This window comes from Drosophila subobscura, chromosome O (genome assembly GCF_008121235.1).
Source record: "Drosophila subobscura isolate 14011-0131.10 chromosome O, UCBerk_Dsub_1.0, whole genome shotgun sequence".
In the NCBI taxonomy this organism is placed as follows: domain Eukaryota; kingdom Metazoa; phylum Arthropoda; class Insecta; order Diptera; family Drosophilidae; genus Drosophila; species Drosophila subobscura.
In genome coordinates this window covers 15074126-15093300 of record NC_048533.1, presented here as the reverse complement: position 1 = coordinate 15093300, position 19175 = coordinate 15074126, and the positions used below count along the sequence as shown (strand labels likewise).

The 19175-nt window shown below is 43.8% G+C and overlaps 1 protein-coding gene across 2 annotated transcripts; it reads right to left on the bottom strand.

Moving 5' to 3' along the window:
• Positions 1 to 1752: 1752 nt before the first annotated feature.
• LOC117896635 (elongation of very long chain fatty acids protein AAEL008004) lies at positions 1753 to 14887 on the bottom strand. Of its 2 annotated transcripts, none has more exons than XM_034805081.1 (6): positions 14412 to 14887; positions 4218 to 4355; positions 3449 to 3556; positions 3294 to 3374; positions 2220 to 2681; positions 1753 to 2156 (listed from the first exon to the last, which is right to left on the bottom strand). In XM_034805081.1, exons 1-6 carry the CDS (start codon positions 14412 to 14414, stop codon positions 1941 to 1943), a joined length of 1008 nt encoding a protein of 335 aa, XP_034660972.1. In that variant the 5' UTR covers positions 14415 to 14887; the 3' UTR covers positions 1753 to 1940. The 2 variants fall into 2 exon arrangements, with proteins under 2 accessions (XP_034660972.1, XP_034660971.1); XM_034805080.1 differs by lacking the exon at positions 14412 to 14887 and adding an exon at positions 12419 to 12472.
• Between the last annotated feature and the right edge of the window lie 4288 nt (positions 14888 to 19175).

The following is a 19175-nucleotide window of genomic DNA, read 5'->3' as shown; positions in this document are numbered from 1 at the left end:
ATATGTACCTATAAACGTCTCATTATACCTACTCGTACATAATTGCATGTCATATTAACTTATAAGCGAAGCGTACTAAAAACTGTTTTTAAATCAATTTTTTTTAATGTTTTTTTCTCATTTTTGTCCTGACTGTGAACAAGCCAAACGTCGGTAACCAGTTTGTAGAGCAGAAAATCTGACAAGCTTCACCTATGCTGTGGCGAGCAAAATAGAGGAACAATTCCTAACCGAACGGCACTCACTCTCAAATTCCACCCGACCACAAGTAACTCCATGATTGACACATTGGAGCATATTTTGTAGTCGTGTGTAGTCGCATATTATTTGGAACTCAAACTAGTTAAAAGTCCAAGCGGCAGCCTTTCACAATGTGAAGATTACGCAAGAACGTACTTGGAAGTTCTAACGCTGTGGCAATACCGAGTAATATATTTGGGCAGTGTGATCTGCCAGCGACAATTCCCAACTCAAGTTCCAAGTGACGGAAAGTAGCAAGTAATCATATTTAATATCTTCGGAAATCCACCAGTAACCCCACCGCGCAGCCTAATCTACCGAGACTTATAACCAAAGTGATCAAATTGGCCAAACTTTAAACGCATGGGAAATCAAGTAGGATTGGGATTGTCATGCCATATTGACAGTAATACTAAAATCCTACATTTTACAACCGCTACTTGAACTTCTCCTTGAACTTCACTACTGTCTCTTTCTTCTGCAGCTTGGGCAGCTTGGGACTCTGGGTCTGCACGTCATAGATCATCAGTCGCTTCAGCAGCTTCTGCATGATGCTGTTAAGTCGCGCTGGACTGTGGGTTAGCAACCGCTCTCAGCTCCAATTCAAGAGGCAGCCTGGAGGAAGCTGGCGATTGAGGAGACAGCCTTGGGCCTTTTATTTCATTCACGATGTACCTACATTTATCTACAACTAGAGTTTTTTTTTCTGGACATCCAGTTAACACAGATGCTACTCCCAAAGTTGACTTAAGGGGCCTTTCTTCTATGACTTTCCTTGACTCTTGTTCCAAATTTGTGGCAAGTGGCAGTAAAACGACTATTTAAATGTTTTCGCGCTTACCTGGAAGTGGAATTTGAATACATACATAATATGTACATGAAATCTACATTCTTTTTACCCACCTAAAAATATGCTATACATTTTTCTCGACGACTTTCAATTTTACATACATTCTACTGTAAAAATGGGCATATCCGGCCAACAACATTTCCACCATGCCATAAAACATTAAAAACCAATCAAATCCGTTCCTGTTGGAACAGAAATTCAACCATTTTCCAACATCCAAAATAGTATAAATTTAGGGCAAAAGGTTTCATTAAAATCTCGAATTTATTTATAAAATAAAAACACATTTTTTTTGTTCAAAACAATCCAACGAAATAATATACACGTATAAAAAAGCTGTCGCTTGCATTACCAAAAATACAAAAATTATAGATCGAGATGGGTGATAGTAATAGTAAGTAATAGATAGAGCCTGGTATGCGCCATAATAGCTCAAAGATGTGCTATAGAACATAGTGGAAGAAATATGCATAAATACATAATAAGTACATAAAATGTATGTAAATTATCTCTGCACTCATCATGGGGCATGAATTGTCACAGATCATTGCTTTGACTACGTGTCGAATGGTGTGGGCACAAAAGGATAGAGGATAGATTACAAGGTGAAGGAGAGTGCTACGGATTGGATTTGCATGAAAATATGTTGTTTTTTTCCATTTTGTTTGTGTTTTTCTTTTGATACGAATTCGATTTGGCTTAGATTAGGCTTGGACTCCCTATGCTTATGATTAATTTAATCGTAAGGTAATTTAAATGGTAGCGTAATTAATTTATGCTTATGTTTTGTTTTTGTGTTTCATGTTTGGCTGGCTGGCTGGTTGGCTGGCTCTGGCGGCGCCTCCTCCTCCTACTTGTTGCCTGCGTTGACGAGCGCCCGCTGTCGCGTCGTCGTGTTCAGCGCCGGATTGCACATTTCCGTGGTGAACTTTGAGAAGGTGTTGTGGAAACCATTGGCAGACCCATTCAGTTTGCCATTGCCTGTGGACTCCGGCACATTGCCATCCTTTTGGGTCTTAATCGCGCCATTCGCATGTCCGTTGGCCTTCAGGGCGGCTGCCTTTTCCTGCGAAAGGGAAGTAAAAGTTGACAGGTTTAGCGAGCTGATTGGGGTTCCATTTCCACATACCTTGGCATTTCGCTTCACGTAGGCCCGCTTGTAGAAATTCGAGAACAAGAAGTAAAACATCACAGCGTGGGCGCCAATAAAGTAGGCAAATCCGATCGGATAATTGCAGTCATTCTTGAAGAACAGCTGGAACGAGTGCACCATGACCAGCACGAACTGTATCATCTGCAGCACCGTCAAGTACTTCTTCCACCACAAGTAGCGCTGCATCTTGGGTCCCATGGCGGCCAACATGTAGTACGTGTACATAATGATGTGCACAAAGGTGTTCAGAAAGCCAAAGAACGTCGAGTGGCCGCCGGGCGTGAACTTGACGCCCCACCAAACGGACACTGGCATGATGCCATGATGGATGACATGCAGCGTGGACACCTGATCGTACCGCTTGCGCATCACAAAGAAGAAAGTGTCAAAGAACTCTGTGAACTTGGAGAAGTAGTACCACCAGCAGCCCTCGGCAGTCTGTGGGAAAAATAAGGAAAAAGTTGGATGAAATGGGTCATACCTATTCCTATCTGTAACTCATATTTCTGGCAAACTTCCTCAAGGTTTCGCTCTGTTTTTTTTTTATAAATTCTAGTGGAATGACACTCCTCTCGCAGCTCCTCAATATTTATGATCTTTCATGGCCAATTTTTCAATATTTTCGCTTTTTTGTTATGCAAAGAAGTCCAAGAACTCTAACGGTTGGCCAAACCCCTGGCCAATGCTTATCAATGACAAGAGGAAAAAAAGTAATTTGCGAAATCTACAAGCGATCAGCTTTCTAAGCCAAAGCCACAGCATCTGTCAGCCATTGACACCCAGGCCCAAACCTGCTGGCACACGTGAGGCGGAGAGAGAACCGTCTCGAAGAAATGTTCTCTATTTTAGAGTCAGTGCCGGCCGGCTTTGGGCAACCATTTCGTTTTGATTAGCATAAAAGAACCTGTCGCCATTGCCGTTTATTTCTACAAATTTCTTGTCTGGCCCAAACTGGTTGCTTACATAAAAAGTTCTTTGGAAATTCACAGCACAATTCTCGACTATTCCTGTGTATTGATTCTTATACAAAATAAAAGCTAAACCACTTACACGTATCGCTTTGGGTGAGTAAGAGTAGTCAACGGGTTCGCATCTCAGATTGTAGCCATTGAGCCAGCCACCGATGCAGGACTGCAAAGAGAAAAGAGAGCTTAGTCTTCTACTGGAAGTGGGTGACTGCCTGCCTCCGCTTTAGTTTTTTTTACCTCGTAGAACAGCCAAGTGCTGAAGATCACCTGCGCCGCATTGTAGACAATCAAAACTTTGCGCAGCTCAAAGGGTTTTCTGTTTTCCATGAGCTTGGGGCCCAGTACCTGAAAGAAGGAAAGGTTTTTGAGTTCAAGTTCATATATTAAACGTTGCCCTTTGCCCCTTGGCCTCGTTTTCGAATAGAGGCCACAGCCACAGCAATTATCAAATCAAAACCCATCGTCTGGGATGTCTCTTCTCTGCTTGGTTTTGCTGTGACAAGTTCGTTGCCCAAGTCTTTTGTTTGGCGTGTCTCCCCCTGTGTGAGTGCCGTCCCGGCGGCATTTGTGTGTTCGAGTAAGTTAAATGCTTCGATAAAACTACATAAACTACATATAAATATGTGAAGCGTTAAACCTAAATAGAAATCGTTGATTCGAAGTGATTTTGTTTGTTGATTTTTGCATAATCTCCTTGGGTCACATTTCAACACCAGCAACACCAGCTGCCAAGCGATCGTCTTGCTCTGGGACTGGGTTTTGGGATTGCGATGGCCCTGAACCTCTTCTTTTGTTTCACATTCATTTTGCAATGCAATAAAACCGAAACTAGTTTCATCCGCACGCCACAGAGACAGCCATCAAAATCGCAACGCAAAGTGCCATTCCCAGTTCTGGCTCTGGCAGCTTCTCGAAATTAACATAAATTATCCAGAATGGTTCTGTTGTTTGGGGCTCTCGTTCTGGCCATAATTATAGATCCCCAGGGATATAGTTATAGTCTTACCTTAACGATGTACGCATATGTAAGGCTGATGGCTATCGTGGGGAACGGCGAACTCATGAGCGGATACCCCTGTGTGCGCGGATCCGATTTGTTGTCCATCAGATCCCGCCAGCCATCATAGAATCTTGTGAGGTAATCCTGCAAAAGCAATCAGAAAAATAAGTTAGTTGTGCAAGGGATCAAGTGTCAGATCAATCAATAAAGTTGCCTCGTTAATTACATATCTACAACATTGCAACAGACACGGAGAGTTGTGGAGTTGTGGAGTCATGGAGTTGCCCCCGATTAACAATCAACTTAAGCCCAAAGAGGCGGACAACTGATTGATTATGACTATTCTGTCGTTCGGCTCTAATTCACTTGGATCTCACCACATGTGGCAAGAGGCACAAAGGAAACTCGCAGCCAGTGGCACGGAAAGAAAAACCACATTCTATGAGAATATCCGTAAGTGGCCGCGGTGCACCGTGATTTTCTATATTTTTGGGTTCGCGGTAATTCTTTACAGTCGCGACGGTCGATTAGCACTCCAACTAGATATATGTATGTACAGATGTATGTATGTTTGTACATGTTTTCGTATGTTTTTGGTTATAGCGAAAAACTGGTGCAGCCAGCTCGCCGATTCCGATGTTGCAATGCCTTCTTGGCCATGTGATAAATAACAAAGCGAAACAATCAACAAATGATCAAATGGGTGACGGGTGAACAGGTAACAGGAAAGGCCGTACTATTGTACGGTTAGATCGATGGAATGACTAACGGAGAGAGAGAGAGAGAGACAGAGAGAAAAATCTAACGATCGACGGGCCAAGGGGCATGCCAGGAAAGAGTTAAACCAGTTCCGCGAGTGTTAATCGCTGACTAAATAGTTAAATACCCCGGCTGACGGCAATTAAAGAAAGAAAACAAAAACAACAGCAACAGCAACATTTTCAAACGTAATTACGAAGCCCGTTGCGGGGTTAGGGTTAGGCTGAATTGATTTTTCTGGCAAATCAGGGGCGTCACGGCATACCGGGGAATGTCAAGGAGAATGTCCTCGATTGACACAGCTCCATGTTTGTACATTTGCAATAGTTTTGCTGGAATGTAAGCCATTCCCTGAGTCAATTAAGCAAAAATTCGTATGAAAACTTGCAACTGGCAAACTGGCAAAATGCACTTATCAGAATTCAGCAAAAGACAGAAATCTCCACAGACAAAAACTAGGCTAATTCGTGCACACAAAGCTTAGGCCATTTATTTGCTAACTACGCCACTGGCCAGCTGGCCGGGCTCATCCATCATGTCCAGCTTGTGGGGGGAGAGACAAAGACATTCGGATCTGTGGCCCAACAGGTGGAAATACAATGCTCATTTGTCGCCTCGACTCAGCGACTCAGTAAGCTGTCAATGGCAACCAGATTGATCTCCGAGTGCCGCGCTATGCCGTTGGTCTATGCGGTTCATTAACGGACAGGGTCTGCCGTTAGGCGGCTAGACAGACTGTGAGATGAAGCCGCTGAGCGGTGGATAGACCAACAGACAGAGAGACTGATCGACAGACTGATCGACAGAGCAACAGACTGACTGACAGACCCACCGACAGACCGATCGACAGGCAAACGGACTCCCCGACTGTCAGTGGGCGAACGCTTGGGGGTGTGCCCGAAGTGAATGTAATTGCGGGTTATCGTCGAGCGAGAACCGCAGACACCGGCCAACTCTCTTTATTGCAAGATTTATTGAAATTTCCATCACTTGAGCGGCTCGTGCTGCTCCCTCCATGTGTGTCGCCCCGACACATGACTCGACAATATGTGCGAGTATCCGCTGCAGAGTTGACGTAATTCCGGGATGGCACGAGTAGGCCGCCGCCAGTGAAGCGTCCCCAGCAACGAGAATGCCCGTAATTGCCGCCATCAAAAGGTGACTCAGATCCGACTCAGACTTTGCAGACGAAATAGGGAAAAAATGATTGCTTAGGGCCCGGAAGGCGCCGCTCTAACAATGTCGCCGTTGATTGCATCTAATTAAGATTCACTTTTCTTGGCGACGCTCTCTCAAAGATTTTCACTTTTTTGTAGGTGCGTGCTGGGTAATTGAATTCCAAAAAACGGGGGGAAACCCAGAGGCCACAGTTTGGATGCCCTTCGAAAGATGAAATGCCAACGAGTGATGTGCAGAAATTAGACAGAGATGAGGCAGAAAAATGAATATACATGAAGCGAATGCAGGGACATTTTTTTGTATATTTATATAGACATATTTTTGGGTATGCAACTCACAAATTACGAGTCATAATTAGGCGTTAGTAAAGCTCTAAGACTGTAACCGAAGAGTGAATCTTTTTTTTTTCCAGCTTCAAGTCTTGTTACCATTTCACTGCTTCCGGTGATGCGTTAATTTTCGGTAATTTGGGAAGACTTTCTCGTGTGGTGAAAATTCAGCGCGGAGTGGTTGCTGGGCACGTGCAGTGTGTGGGCAGAATGACCAAAGTTCAGCAAAGTTATTGCCCACCAGAAACGAACCCTGATAGGAGGACGCGCTGCACTTTTCGACGCGGGTCAGCGGCGTTTTTGCTTTAATTCCACATATTTTATGCCATTTGATTAAGGAAAATTACTAGCGATGAGCGTCATAAAACCCGTTTCTCACACTATCTAGGTGAGATCCATTAAGATGGAAATTGTATATACTTAACACGCACCATAATGCAGCACTCAGAGAGGGAGCTGAGCGGGGAGTACTGCGGCAATTAAATTTAATTGTCTGTCTGGGCCAGTGGCTGTGCTTAGATTTGCTCTTGTAACCCTGCACCCCCCGCTTGTCACTGTCCAAAACTGAACCACTTTATGGCGGTGCATTTCCGAGTGCAGAAAGCTGGGGCGCTGGCGCTCCAATTAGAACCAGTTTGGGCGGTGGCAGCGGCAAAAGGAAGTTCAAGCCGTGCCCGGAACCGCTCAGGCATTCCATTCATAATTGTCGCATTTTGTGGAGCAGCTGATTCGAGCTTAACCAACGAGCTGTCATAATCCATCATGTATTTTGTCGATGTTTATCAACAGCCCAACAAAAGACACCCGAAGACACGAACTGGCCGAGGCGTGGGTGTGTTGGGGGAACTTTGATGTTTGTTGCCGATTGCTGCTCGAGTAGTGCTGGCACCTGCCTTAATTGATCAATTCAATAAATCAAATGAGCAAATTTCGTAGCGCTGACTGGCATACACAGCAGCTCCAAGTCGTTTGGCAGCTGAGAAATGCAATCAAAAATGTTAGACAAAAAATTGTCACAAAGAGCCCGCTGGGTGGTCACACAAAGAACGAAGCCGTAAACATCATTTAAGGCCATCTGTAAGCCCCAGCAGACACCAACCAGTATTAAGTATAATAAAAACAACATTTTAACGCGCAGTTTGTTGAACTTTTGTTTTTGCAAATAAACACAAATAAAATTCAATTGAAAATTGCCAAAAATAAAAATAAAATTCAAATCAAAAGCAAAAAAAAAAGGATAAGTTGTATGAAAACCGGTACTGCTGCTCATGCGTTCAATAAGTTTAATAAGTGCTAGTAATATATATGTACGAACTTATGTACATATATACTTGAATATCATCGTTAATGTGCCGCTGCTGATCTGCAGAAGGTTGGCCAACGCGGTGGCAAATGTTGACTCACTCTCGCAGGCTTGTGCAACTTTATTTTTCTCTATTGAATTCTGCCAATTCACGATGATGTTGATGATGTCTATGGACAGAATTTTTGTTTTGCCTCTTAGCAAGCTCAGTCTTCTGGCCTCGCCAGCTGTTTTGCGCTGCCTGCTCGTTGGGTGCTGACTGGTTGGCTGTCTGGACTTTGCCCCCAAACAAATATGCCAGTTGAAAATGTATTGTATTTGCTATTACATAAAGCTCGGGCTCTGGCTCTGGCTCAGGGTATGGCTTTGGTCAGTTTGCGTAAGTCACAGCATCATCTGTTGGCCAAATGCTGACCCTTTTTTCGCTTTCTTTGGTTCACACGCGGCACGGCCCGGCCCGGCCCGGCCCGCGGTGCCCCCAAGTGCTTTCCCTCCAAAAACCCACAAAAATGCTTCCGTCAGTCAGTCCCGGGGGACAAGTGTAAAAGAGGCATTTGTAATTGTTGTTGCTGCTGCTTGTGGTTGCTGCTGCTGCTGCTGCTGCTGTGGCGTTACATTTTAACGCTTCATTATGCGCCATAAAGACGAAACAGAGTCCAACAAATGAGTTGAGACTCACTGTGCCCAACGCAGACGACAAGCGCTGGGCGATGAGTTGACCATTCACCATTCATATCCATCATCATTGCACGGTGTCGCCATCGACATCGACAGGCCTGACCCACAATGCTCAGTGGGGCAGTAGCCAACCCTAAGCAGTCAGTTAGTCAGTCAGTCAGTGCCTAAGTCGATGTACCACCCGATAATGATTGGTCTTTAGTCTTTGGTTGCTGTGACAAATTGTTGTGCTAATGTGCTGCCAGTGACTGTGTAATGAGTGGCTGCCACTTGGGCCACTAATCGCACTCCCATTGGGCAAGCCAAGCAGGTACAGAATAAGACATCAAAGTCAGAGTCAGAGTCAGGGCGGGAACTTGGACTCTTACTCGTTTCTGCCTTCCAAGAAACTTTTGCCGATCTTCAGGGTTTTTTTATGACTCGCTCAGGTTTTTGTTGTTGATTTAACTAATTAATACGATTATTGCGTTTTCAATGCCAAACGTCTTTCGCCCCATTCCGGCTTGTTTATGAATTCATTCACATTGAGAGAAAAAAGAGAGAGACTATTCATCCCAGAGACCAGACCCAGAGACAAAGATGCTTGCCAAATCGGCATCAAAATTCGACCAACCAACCGACCGACTGCATTTTTATCATTCAAATTTAGTTTGTGGGGTTTTGCACAATGCGACCCACAAAAGAAACCAATATAAATCAGTGGCAGCCTGAGGACACAGACACAGACAGAGAGAGAGAGATGTGGCATGTGGAGATGTAGTATTTGCATTCCAGTGGGGTCTGGTGGGCAATTAAATTATCAACGAAAAGGCAGCAGCCCCAGCACAATCGAACAACAAAACAAAAAGTGCTATTAACACTTTACAACATGCTGGCAATTAATTAAACCAGACGTTCGTCTTCTACAGCGGCTACAAGATCCCCTGGCCGCTCGAAGAGTGTCTGTCTGGGCCTGGTCTCTGGTTTCAAATGCATAATTGGACAGACGCAGACACAGCAAATCAGCGGAGAGCAAAGCAAAGATGATACAGGTATAGGTGTTGAGGCTGAGGCTGCGAGAGATCAGAGACTTGTGAGATGAGAGATGAGAAATGTAGTAACAGAAATCATCATCAGTTCAAATCTGAAGATCTCAGTATATTTGTATGCATATATTTCTTGTCAAGGCCAACCGGCTAGTGGCTTGGTTTACTGACTGTGATTTCGTGTTTTTTGATTGTGTTTTCGGGTCTCTTTTTTTGCAATTGAGCCACGGCAGGCTGCAGGCAGGTGACAGCATCTGTTTGCCTGTCTAAATACTCGCACTGTCTTCCCCGCAGTTGATTTTTAATTTGATTTATTTTAATGACTTTTATATAAGTGGCAAGGCATCCCTCTCTCTCTCCTCTCTCTATCTCTCTCTGTGTTGGGGCGGCACTAAGCAATTTGCACTGGCCACCAACAAAAATAAAACGAAATACTCGTAAGTACAAAAATTATGATTTCCCGTTTGTAGAGCCGCATAATTGTCCGGCTCAACACTTTTACTTTCCCAGCAACAGTCAGTGCCGCTCCCTGGCTGTCCCCGCTCCCTCGCAGCAGCACAGATAAAAAGCCAAATGTAAAAGGGCCAAACTGGTTTGCATCCAGCGCGGATCGTTCGATCGATGCTCGTGTGCGTCGCACTTAATGATTTTCGATCATTAATGACCACAAAAAAATCAAAGAAAAATCAAATCAAAGAAATACGCACACAAATGTGCATGTGTGTGTGTGTGTGTGTGTGTGTATGCACGAACCTGCGCAACATTAAAATCAATTTATAGGTCAAGTTGAGCATTGCAGACGCACAGCTGGCAGGGGGAGTGGAGCGAGGGCTGGTCTGATTGGAGCTGTGCAACTGGCTTTTCGAGCCAAACATTCAGGTTCAGTGTGTGGCGGCGGCATCTTGTGTCTAATACGATGATGCAACAGCGGCAGCAAGAGAGGCTGCAGCTTCTACTGGCAGCTGCAGCTGGAGCTGGGACCCCTGCCTTTTGTGCAATTTGTTAAATGTGTAAACAAATCTTTTGGTAAGCCATAAAAGAAAACACAAAATGTATGAAAACTGCCAGCCAACCATCCTCTCAATGCGTTGATATTGTGGGTCAAGTTGAAAAATGCAGCGAGCGTTCACTTTTTTCAAGCGAAGGCGACTTGCACGCGACTTAAAACGCGCCATTTCGACACACGCTGCAAGAGGCAAAGAGTGAAACACATGTTGCACTTGGTGCACCAACAACTTGATACATGTGTGCTTGTGTATGTGTGTGTGTGTGTGTGCGTTTGTTTTGTGCCTGCAAAGACTTGACTTCAGCGACTTTTCCAAAGCAAACTAAATCGCGTTAATTTGGCAATCGAGGCAGCGTTGGAGTCGCCCGCTTCTCGCTGGCCTAATATCGTAGGCCAAGTAATTGGTGCAAGACTGCCGCGAAGGAGGCACAAACACATACATGTGCACATACACATGTGTATATGTATTGCTGTTGCTTTAGTGGGCGATTCTATGCCGCTCACTCAGCTCTGTGCGCGTTTTTAGCCGCGTTTCAAGTTGCAAGTTGTTGAAATATTTGTTGCTGCAGCTAAAACCCTATTCGTAGTCAAGTGCACAGCTGCAAATACTTCAAATACAACAAATGCTGAGGAAAAAATACTGGTGCGTAAGTGCAGGAATTTAGGGTCCCAAAACCTAATTCGAAGCTGTTTTGGCTTTAGCTGAATCATTCTACAAATACATATACATACACACATTTACATGCATAACTACATTTATACATCACATTCCAGTTTTCAGTGAATTATGCATTGGCATCAATAATTGTACGGCTTTAAAATCAGGTATTTAATATGCCATTCCAATGCAGATGCCAACACTCGAAATTTACTTCAGACATGCACCCCCCAGTGCCCTGCTCTCCACGCCTCCTTATAAATCACTAGCGGATACAATTAAACAGGCAATGACTTTTCAGCTCAATCAGTTTAGAAATGCGCAAAAAAAACAGCCACAAGCTAACCGCGAATTTTAAATTTCACCTTGCACCGAACGAGTCTTTGAAAGGTTTCCGAAATTTATTGGTTTATTTGTTTGAGGATCATCAAATATTGGCAATTGTTTATTGTTTTTGGCTTGAAATATAATCACACTTTATAAACATGTTCTTCGCATAAATCAAGGCATATTCCATTCTATTTACATTCTAAAACTCCATCTCAGTCGTCGCATTAATTGAATTGTAAAATATGCAAACGTCAAAAGGGGCACACAAAAAATTATTAAATATATTAAAAAATGTTTGCTAGCTTATATTTCGGTTTCAATAACTAATGTATTGTTCTATTTATTTACATATATTTCCCATAGTTATATGTTAAAAACTTGCCTTGGCTTTCAAATGCAAATAAATAGAATCAGAAACACACACAAAAATAAGTACTCTGGCAAAAAAGAACGAAGGAAGCTCTGGCATTTCATTAAGCGTGCAAAGGCCCCTGTGAAACATGCACCCGAGCCCGCTTTCAATGTAAATTCGCTGAAGCTCGGAGTTCACGATATTAAGCATACAACATGACACACAAACTTCTTTCTACCTAGACGCGAAAGCAACTTAAAATGCACAAAATAAAAGCAAGTGCTTTGTCGATGAAAGTGTAGACGTTTAACATTTATATAAGTATCTTCGATGGGTACACAGACAGAGAATAAAAAGCAAATCAAATTTGATCTTAAATATGTAAAAATTAATTTTTTGATCTTGCTCGTACAATTTCCTGAGTTTTAAGCAATTGCAAACCACTCAAAAAGCACTAAAATATTAGAACGAGCTCAGGTGCAGGGTTGGCGCTTTTTTTATGATTTTTTAACCAGCTTTACAGTGTGACTTTTACTCGATTAAACGCCAAAGGGAGCCATAAATATATTTAATTGCAATGACACTTACTTCAATCGAAAGCCGATAAGCGCCCCAAAGCAACGTCATAGCTGATTCGTTGCGGTGCCCTCTCTTTCTCTATGTTGCTCTCTGTTTGCTCGCTGCGTTATCAGCATTTAGCACATTACAGCACGGAGGGGGAGCACGCACACCACGAGAGATAAAACGCGGGTGGAGCGGCAGCACCACGCATGCCGTGTCTCAATGATAGAATTTGCCAATAAACCTTTGCCCAAATGGCTCGACGGCGAGGCGAGTTGCGAAAAATAAAAACAGTTGCAAGCTTTCCGCGCTTTCGGATAACGCGCATACGCCGCGTTGTGCCAGGAAAAACGAAGTGGAACAGTCCGAACCTCGAATCGATCGCTGTCACATGCGAACGAACACACACACTGGCAAAGCTATCTCTCAGCGCTCTCAAACACACCCACACAGGGCCGAGGGAAAAACAGCTGAGCGCAGCGCTGACAGTGCTGTCGGGTGGGCTATGGTTGGGTTGGGGGACTCACTAACTGTCTCTCTAATGTGACTTGACTGCCGTACAGTGCCCGCAAGCAAATCGTCTGATTAAGGCACATTTGTGCCTGTGATGACTGCTGCTGCTGCTGCTGCTACTGCGATTGCTGCGCACTTGCCTCTTGGCACTTTTCAGTGTCAAATATGTGGCGCGCCACCGAAAGAAAAAGCGGCAAAAGCTGACAAACAAAAATACCGCGAGGTGTAATAATCATTGTGTAAGCGCGTTGGCAAAAAGGAGAGGAAAACAACTGTGAGAGATTTGAATAAGTTTCGATATGTTTGGGGCCCCAAAATGGTGCCAGGCGGCTTGGATCATTAGCCAGGCGGTTGTCAGTTGATTGGCAAACCAAAAGGGAAGCTCAGTCAATGAATGAACATGAAAATCACTGGATTTCTACACACAGGCAGAGGGAGAGGGAACAACAGTTACAGGCTGGCAGAAGCCGTCTCAATGATCAGCAGAAAAAAACCAAAATATAAAAGGAGCGTCGGATGACAGCGAAGATGGACAAAGCGTAGGGAGGGCATTCGAGTGGCCATGAGGCCAGATCATTTCACTTGCCATCGCTTGATTGGAGCGGCATGGAGCGAAGCGCCTTACTTATCCAGTTATCCCAGTCGAGATTCAAGGTCAGCGCTACACAGCAACACTTCCGTGTGAATGTGGTCAAGCCAGCTGTGGGCTCTGGGCTCTGGGCTAACCCAGAGCGTAAAGTTAAGTTAACCTCCAACGAAACAGCCTTCACTTCACTTGGCCAAGACAGCCAAGACTCGAAAGCTACGAAAAATAAATGCAACACTTGCAATTTTTGTGTGCACTTTTCACGTACATTTATATCTCAAGTGCGAATGGCACTAGCAAAACAGAAAACGTACAGACAGAGAGAGAGCGAAAGTTCTGCGCTCGGCAAAAATGTATTTGAGCAAAGACTGGGCGAAAAGACCTTGCCCAAAAAATGTGTACTTGAAAGTGAAAACCAGTTGCACGCGGCGCTCGAACTTGGTGTTTTTCCATTTCCAAAGAAAAAAAAACAGACACAAAATATTTGAGATTGGAGCGGAGCGCAGAGTGAGCGTGACACTTGACGGAAGGTTTTCCTCAATGAATAATCTCACTCTCTTTGTTCCCTGGGCCTGCTCAGAGTTATTCAATTTTTGCTCAATTAATTGCAGATACAACAATATAATATCTAAAGGAAAACTATTACGGATGCTGTAATGCACTGCGGGGAATCTTTACTTTTCTCTCCCCCCCTTAATAACACCCTCGGGCGTATAATAAATGGCATCTGCGAATCGTGCTGAGCTGTGGAAAGGGTCATTTGTGTGATTGAATGGAAAGCCCAGCCAGCTTTGCATGCTACTTAGTCAGTATCAAAATTGCAGGGTGGAGTCCTCAATTTTTAACTCAATTTTACTCCATTAATTCTGATTAAATGCAGCAGAAATTCACTGGGAATCCCCCCAGTGTCTAGAGACTTACCATTTTGTTCCTGTGTAATTCGCTGGTTGCAGGCACTCAAGAGATCGGAGCCTTCTTGCAATTAGTGGATAGTTACAGGTAATACGTATTGGAATTTTTAATATATTATTCACTTTGCTGAATCTTTACAAAGATTACTTTGCTTTGGCATTCAACTTATTTTCACTGCTCGTTCGCCGCACTCTCGTTCGTTTCGATTCGATTTGATTTGATTCGATTTGATTATCCTTGATTTGGATTACACACACACTTTTGTACCATGTTTGTATGATTTTTGCATTTGTTTTAACTACATCACAATGGGAACAACTGCGGACTGGCTGGGATGCTACTTGGTTGCTGCTGCTGCTTTGATTTGTGATGCTGCTGACCACAATGGGCTGCTAAACGGCTACGGCTACGGCTACGGCTAGACTTGACTGGACAGCGGAGCGCACGTTTTCACATTCAAATCAAAAATCAAAATAAGTTTGATTTCACGCTGCCGCTTTGCTTTTATACGAGTCATAGGAGCGACGTTGGTGGCGTGGCGCATTTTCGGTGAGCGGTGAAGCGGCGGCCCCCGGGCCCAGAGCGAACGTGAGCGCGAAGCAGTCTCAGAGCGCAGCTCAGCTGAAGCTCAGCAGCGTAGCAGCCAGCAGCAGCAACAGGTTGCCAGCTATGTGTGCGTGTGTGTGCTTTGATCGGTGTATGTGTGTGTGCTTGGGTTTTGCTTGTGTGCGCCGCTCTCGCTCTGCTGACTTTTGGGGCCAGCAAGGATGCTCGGCGGCTCGACTGCTGCGCTTTGCACCCACACCAAAGTGCAGCCGTTAATTATCAGAAATATCAGGGGAATGTCTGCGGGGAATTTTTTTGCTCTCTGCTGTTCTGCCCGTTCCCCGTTATTTGCAGTGCCCATGAGCGTGCTGCGTTCGGGCATCAAATGAGCGTTTCCAGAAGCCAATAATCCGAATGTTCTAGTCATGGCAATTTGCATCCATGAACATCTTTGGGAAAAAAGGGAAAAGGCAAATCTGAACTGTGACATTTCCTTGACACTTTTGCTTGACATTAATTTTCTATCGATATTCATTCATTTTATCGATTGGAAAACATAAAAATCATTTTAAAATGCAATTAAAATAAATATTAATACGAAAAATTGATATATTTTCTTTAGGAAAATTTGCCACAGGCCCAAACAAAATAGCTGAAGCAATTATCTGTCGAATTAAAGTTTGGTTCGAATTTTATTTAATTTTAAAGTTCGACTATTAATTTTTGTAGCACAAATCTACCAAACAACCAAAGTTCGCTGCAGTCGAAAAGATTTTCCCCACTCTATTGTCTCGTTTGTCGCAGTGTTTTGATCTCCAGTTGGGTAATTTTGTATTAGCAACTAATAAACACAAGTATCAAGTATCAGTTAGCTTGGCATTTCGACTATTATGGGTTTTAGTTGCCTTTGCTTGCACCTTGTGATGTACAAAGAGCACATGAAAAGCCGTTAATTAACCCCTGGCCAGCCCTGCCTGCGTTGCATATAATTACTGAGATTTGCTCGAACTTTGCAGTTCGTCGGAAAAGTGTGCAAACGCAAAAAAATGTGAAAACCAAGACGAAAAAAAAGAGAACGCCAAGTAGGACGCTGCCAGAGCCACACACAAATCAAATGCGACAACTATGCTCAGACTTTGTTTGAATATGTACGAGCATGGCGGGATTTCGTATTTCCAAAAAAGAGAAGACGAACGAACCTGCGAGGGAACCAGTTTGTTTTCTGCTGGCTTTTTAACATATTTATGTATAATGAAGAGCGACGGCCAGAGTGTGTCCAACGGCTGTCACTAGCCCAGCCGCCCGATTGCTCCTCTGTGTTTGCTTTGCCCGATCAATAAACGGCCAAAACGCGCCGTGAACTTGTGAAACAAACAAAGCTGCTGGCCAAGCCCATAGCCAGGGGAGGCGATCGATGTTTGTGTAGAGAAATTCAAATAAAAGGATCAAAAGGAGAGAAATAAATAATTCTAATTTGCCTGCTAAAAATCCCACTCAGAGCAGGTGCAAACAGCTGCCTACTGCTGCTCAAAGTTCATTGCGTGGTACAATGCCTTGGGAGAGCTGTTCTTACCGCCAAGTTCTGGCCAAAACTCCTCTCTATATACTCTCACACATTTCTGTTTGCGTTTGAGCTGAGCAAACATCAGCGTGAGAGCCGCTGAATATTTATGAGACAATAAGTAGCCCTTGGTGATCCCATCGAAGAGATGCGATACACGCGTCACCCATATTAGTTGGAATTTGAATACGATCTACTCAAGGGCTACTCTACGAGCAGTGGAATGACAGTGAATGACTAAAGCGAAAACTTCCGAGCGAAGGCAACAGGAATTTCCGCATATTCCACCATGTGGGGAATTCTGGATCTAAGTTGAAGGAACTACGGAGACATTCGCTTGCAAAGCCACTCAATCAGTTCTGGTTCGACCTTTAGCTCCTTCCGGTTGCCACCCCCGTCTCAACGCATCCGGACATTGACTTCTTTTTGTGCGCATCTTTTGTGTAATTTGAAATTTTTTCCAGCACACCCCCGTGTCGCGTGTTTTTTTCGTGTAACCTTCGGCCCCGAGAAGCATTGACTTTAATTTCAATCTCAATCATTGGCCCAAAGCCCGAACAGCTGCCGATCGTAATGCTGATGATGATGCTACCGCAGATGGACCGGACCGCTGCCCGTGTATGGCCAGCATTTGGTGGGTGTCGGCGTCGCTTGCCGGCCATTGTGTTTATTAGGCCAAGTTGAAGAGTTTTTGTTGTGCTGCTCCTCGTCTAGCTCTTTTTATAGCTTTCGATGCTTCGGAATCTCGTTAGTACTATTTGGCCTTATTCGACCACGAAAAACGACGATACCCACTAAAAAGTCCGAGTTCAAGGTTAGCGTTCGCGTAAAAATTTCCAAATGATCGAAACACGCGCCCAAGGGAAGAGCATCCTATCAGCTGTGACCTCAGCTGCTGACAGCTTAGATGCAGTTATTGGGCCAATGGCCCCCTTGGGGCCCTCAACAGGTGTTGTGCAACGCTCGATGATTGATACGATGATTCGGCGCTGGCAAAGTCTCAATGGGCCCTTCAAGCCATCGTTGCATCGCGGCTCTACCTGTGGCTCTACCTGTGCCTGTGTTGCATCGGGCCATTTGTGGCTTTGATTATTAAATAACGGTTAAGTCTAACGTCATTTTGTGATTCGGCAAATCATTCTCGGCATTCACATTAGCATGGCATTTTCTGGGGCTGGCTGAGGCAATGCAATTGAAAGTGTGAAATTCCAAAAAGACGGACAAGCCGGACTGTCTAAACAAACCACAAGTCATCTGAAGATAGAGAAAAACCCGTTTTAAGGCTTGCCAAAAACAATAAACGGCTACCAAGAAAAACATATGCAGATGCAGATAAAGATTCAGATATGTATGTATGGTTTATAGTATATATAGAAGCTTAAGGAAAGATAATAATAATACATAGAATTAGCACGGTTACTGGACTTTCCAAACAATACAACACAAACCTGCATGGACCGCGTGTAGAGTGTCCATTTTAACGACATTTGTCAATAGCCACAAACAAGTTCAAAGCAAATCGATCAACACACATCGACATCGGAATCGGAATCTGAATACAGCGACGAGCAGAAGCCAATGGATGCTGACAAAGCTGAACATAAAGATGATGGGCAATGATGGTGAGCGGTGGGGGCTCGAGGGGGTTTAGTACGCATATAAAAACAGAGAGATATTAGAAATTGCGCAAGAGATTTGAACATTTGAACATTGGCCGGCCATCGTGAAATTATATCAAGGTCAAGTCAAGTTGACACAGAAACCAATCGATTGAGCTAAATAATATTAATTGATGGATTTTGAAGTTCCAAGTGGAGCAGTCTGCACCGCAACAACACCAACACCACCACTAAGTGCAACGTCACCTGAAATTTGCATGATAAGCCGCGCTTGATTTCAAATTAATTCATTGCAAACTTGAACTTTGTGTCTTTCACATAAATGTACATTCAAATGCAAAGTGACCCGAAATAAGCCCCACCCCTTTCCCTATACCTTCGAATGAAATGCATTTTGGCCTATGGAAAATTTTTGGTTATTTATGCGCAAGTTGATCGATTGGTTATTACCGTTTTGAATGGTTGGATTGGTTGGCGCGCTATCGACTTCGGTGATGGGCAGCACTGGTAGTGCAATTATTTTGAACACCGATAGGTTCCGCCTATCGCATATAAATACCGATACAACATTTTTGTATTTGTTGAGCGCGTTCGCCAGGTTGTTGGTTTGTTGGTTGACCTTTTTAGTTTTAAACTTAATTTATAAACAATCCAACAAAAGCAGTCGTGAAAGCCAGCCAATCTTGTGGTGAATGTATTTTACAATCGTAGAAAATTGTAGTTCCACCGCTGAGAGTCTAAATTGGATGGCAATATTAAACAGAATATTAAAATCGAGTAAATATGTCATTGACTCTCGGTCTCCCGCTTAACCTTCTGTTGACCAATGGGTGTTTAAGTGCAAACTAAGAAATTAATGAAACTTAAAGATTTTTAACTAAATTTTAGCCAAATGAAACGGTGCCCAATCGAATTTATTCGTAAACAGGGGGGATGGGTGGCTACAATAAACATTTACAAGCAGTTTTATTTCGCCAATTTGGACAAAGTGCTTACCTATTTAAAATGTGGGCCTTCAGTGTGTTAAGTTTGGATATTCACTCGGAA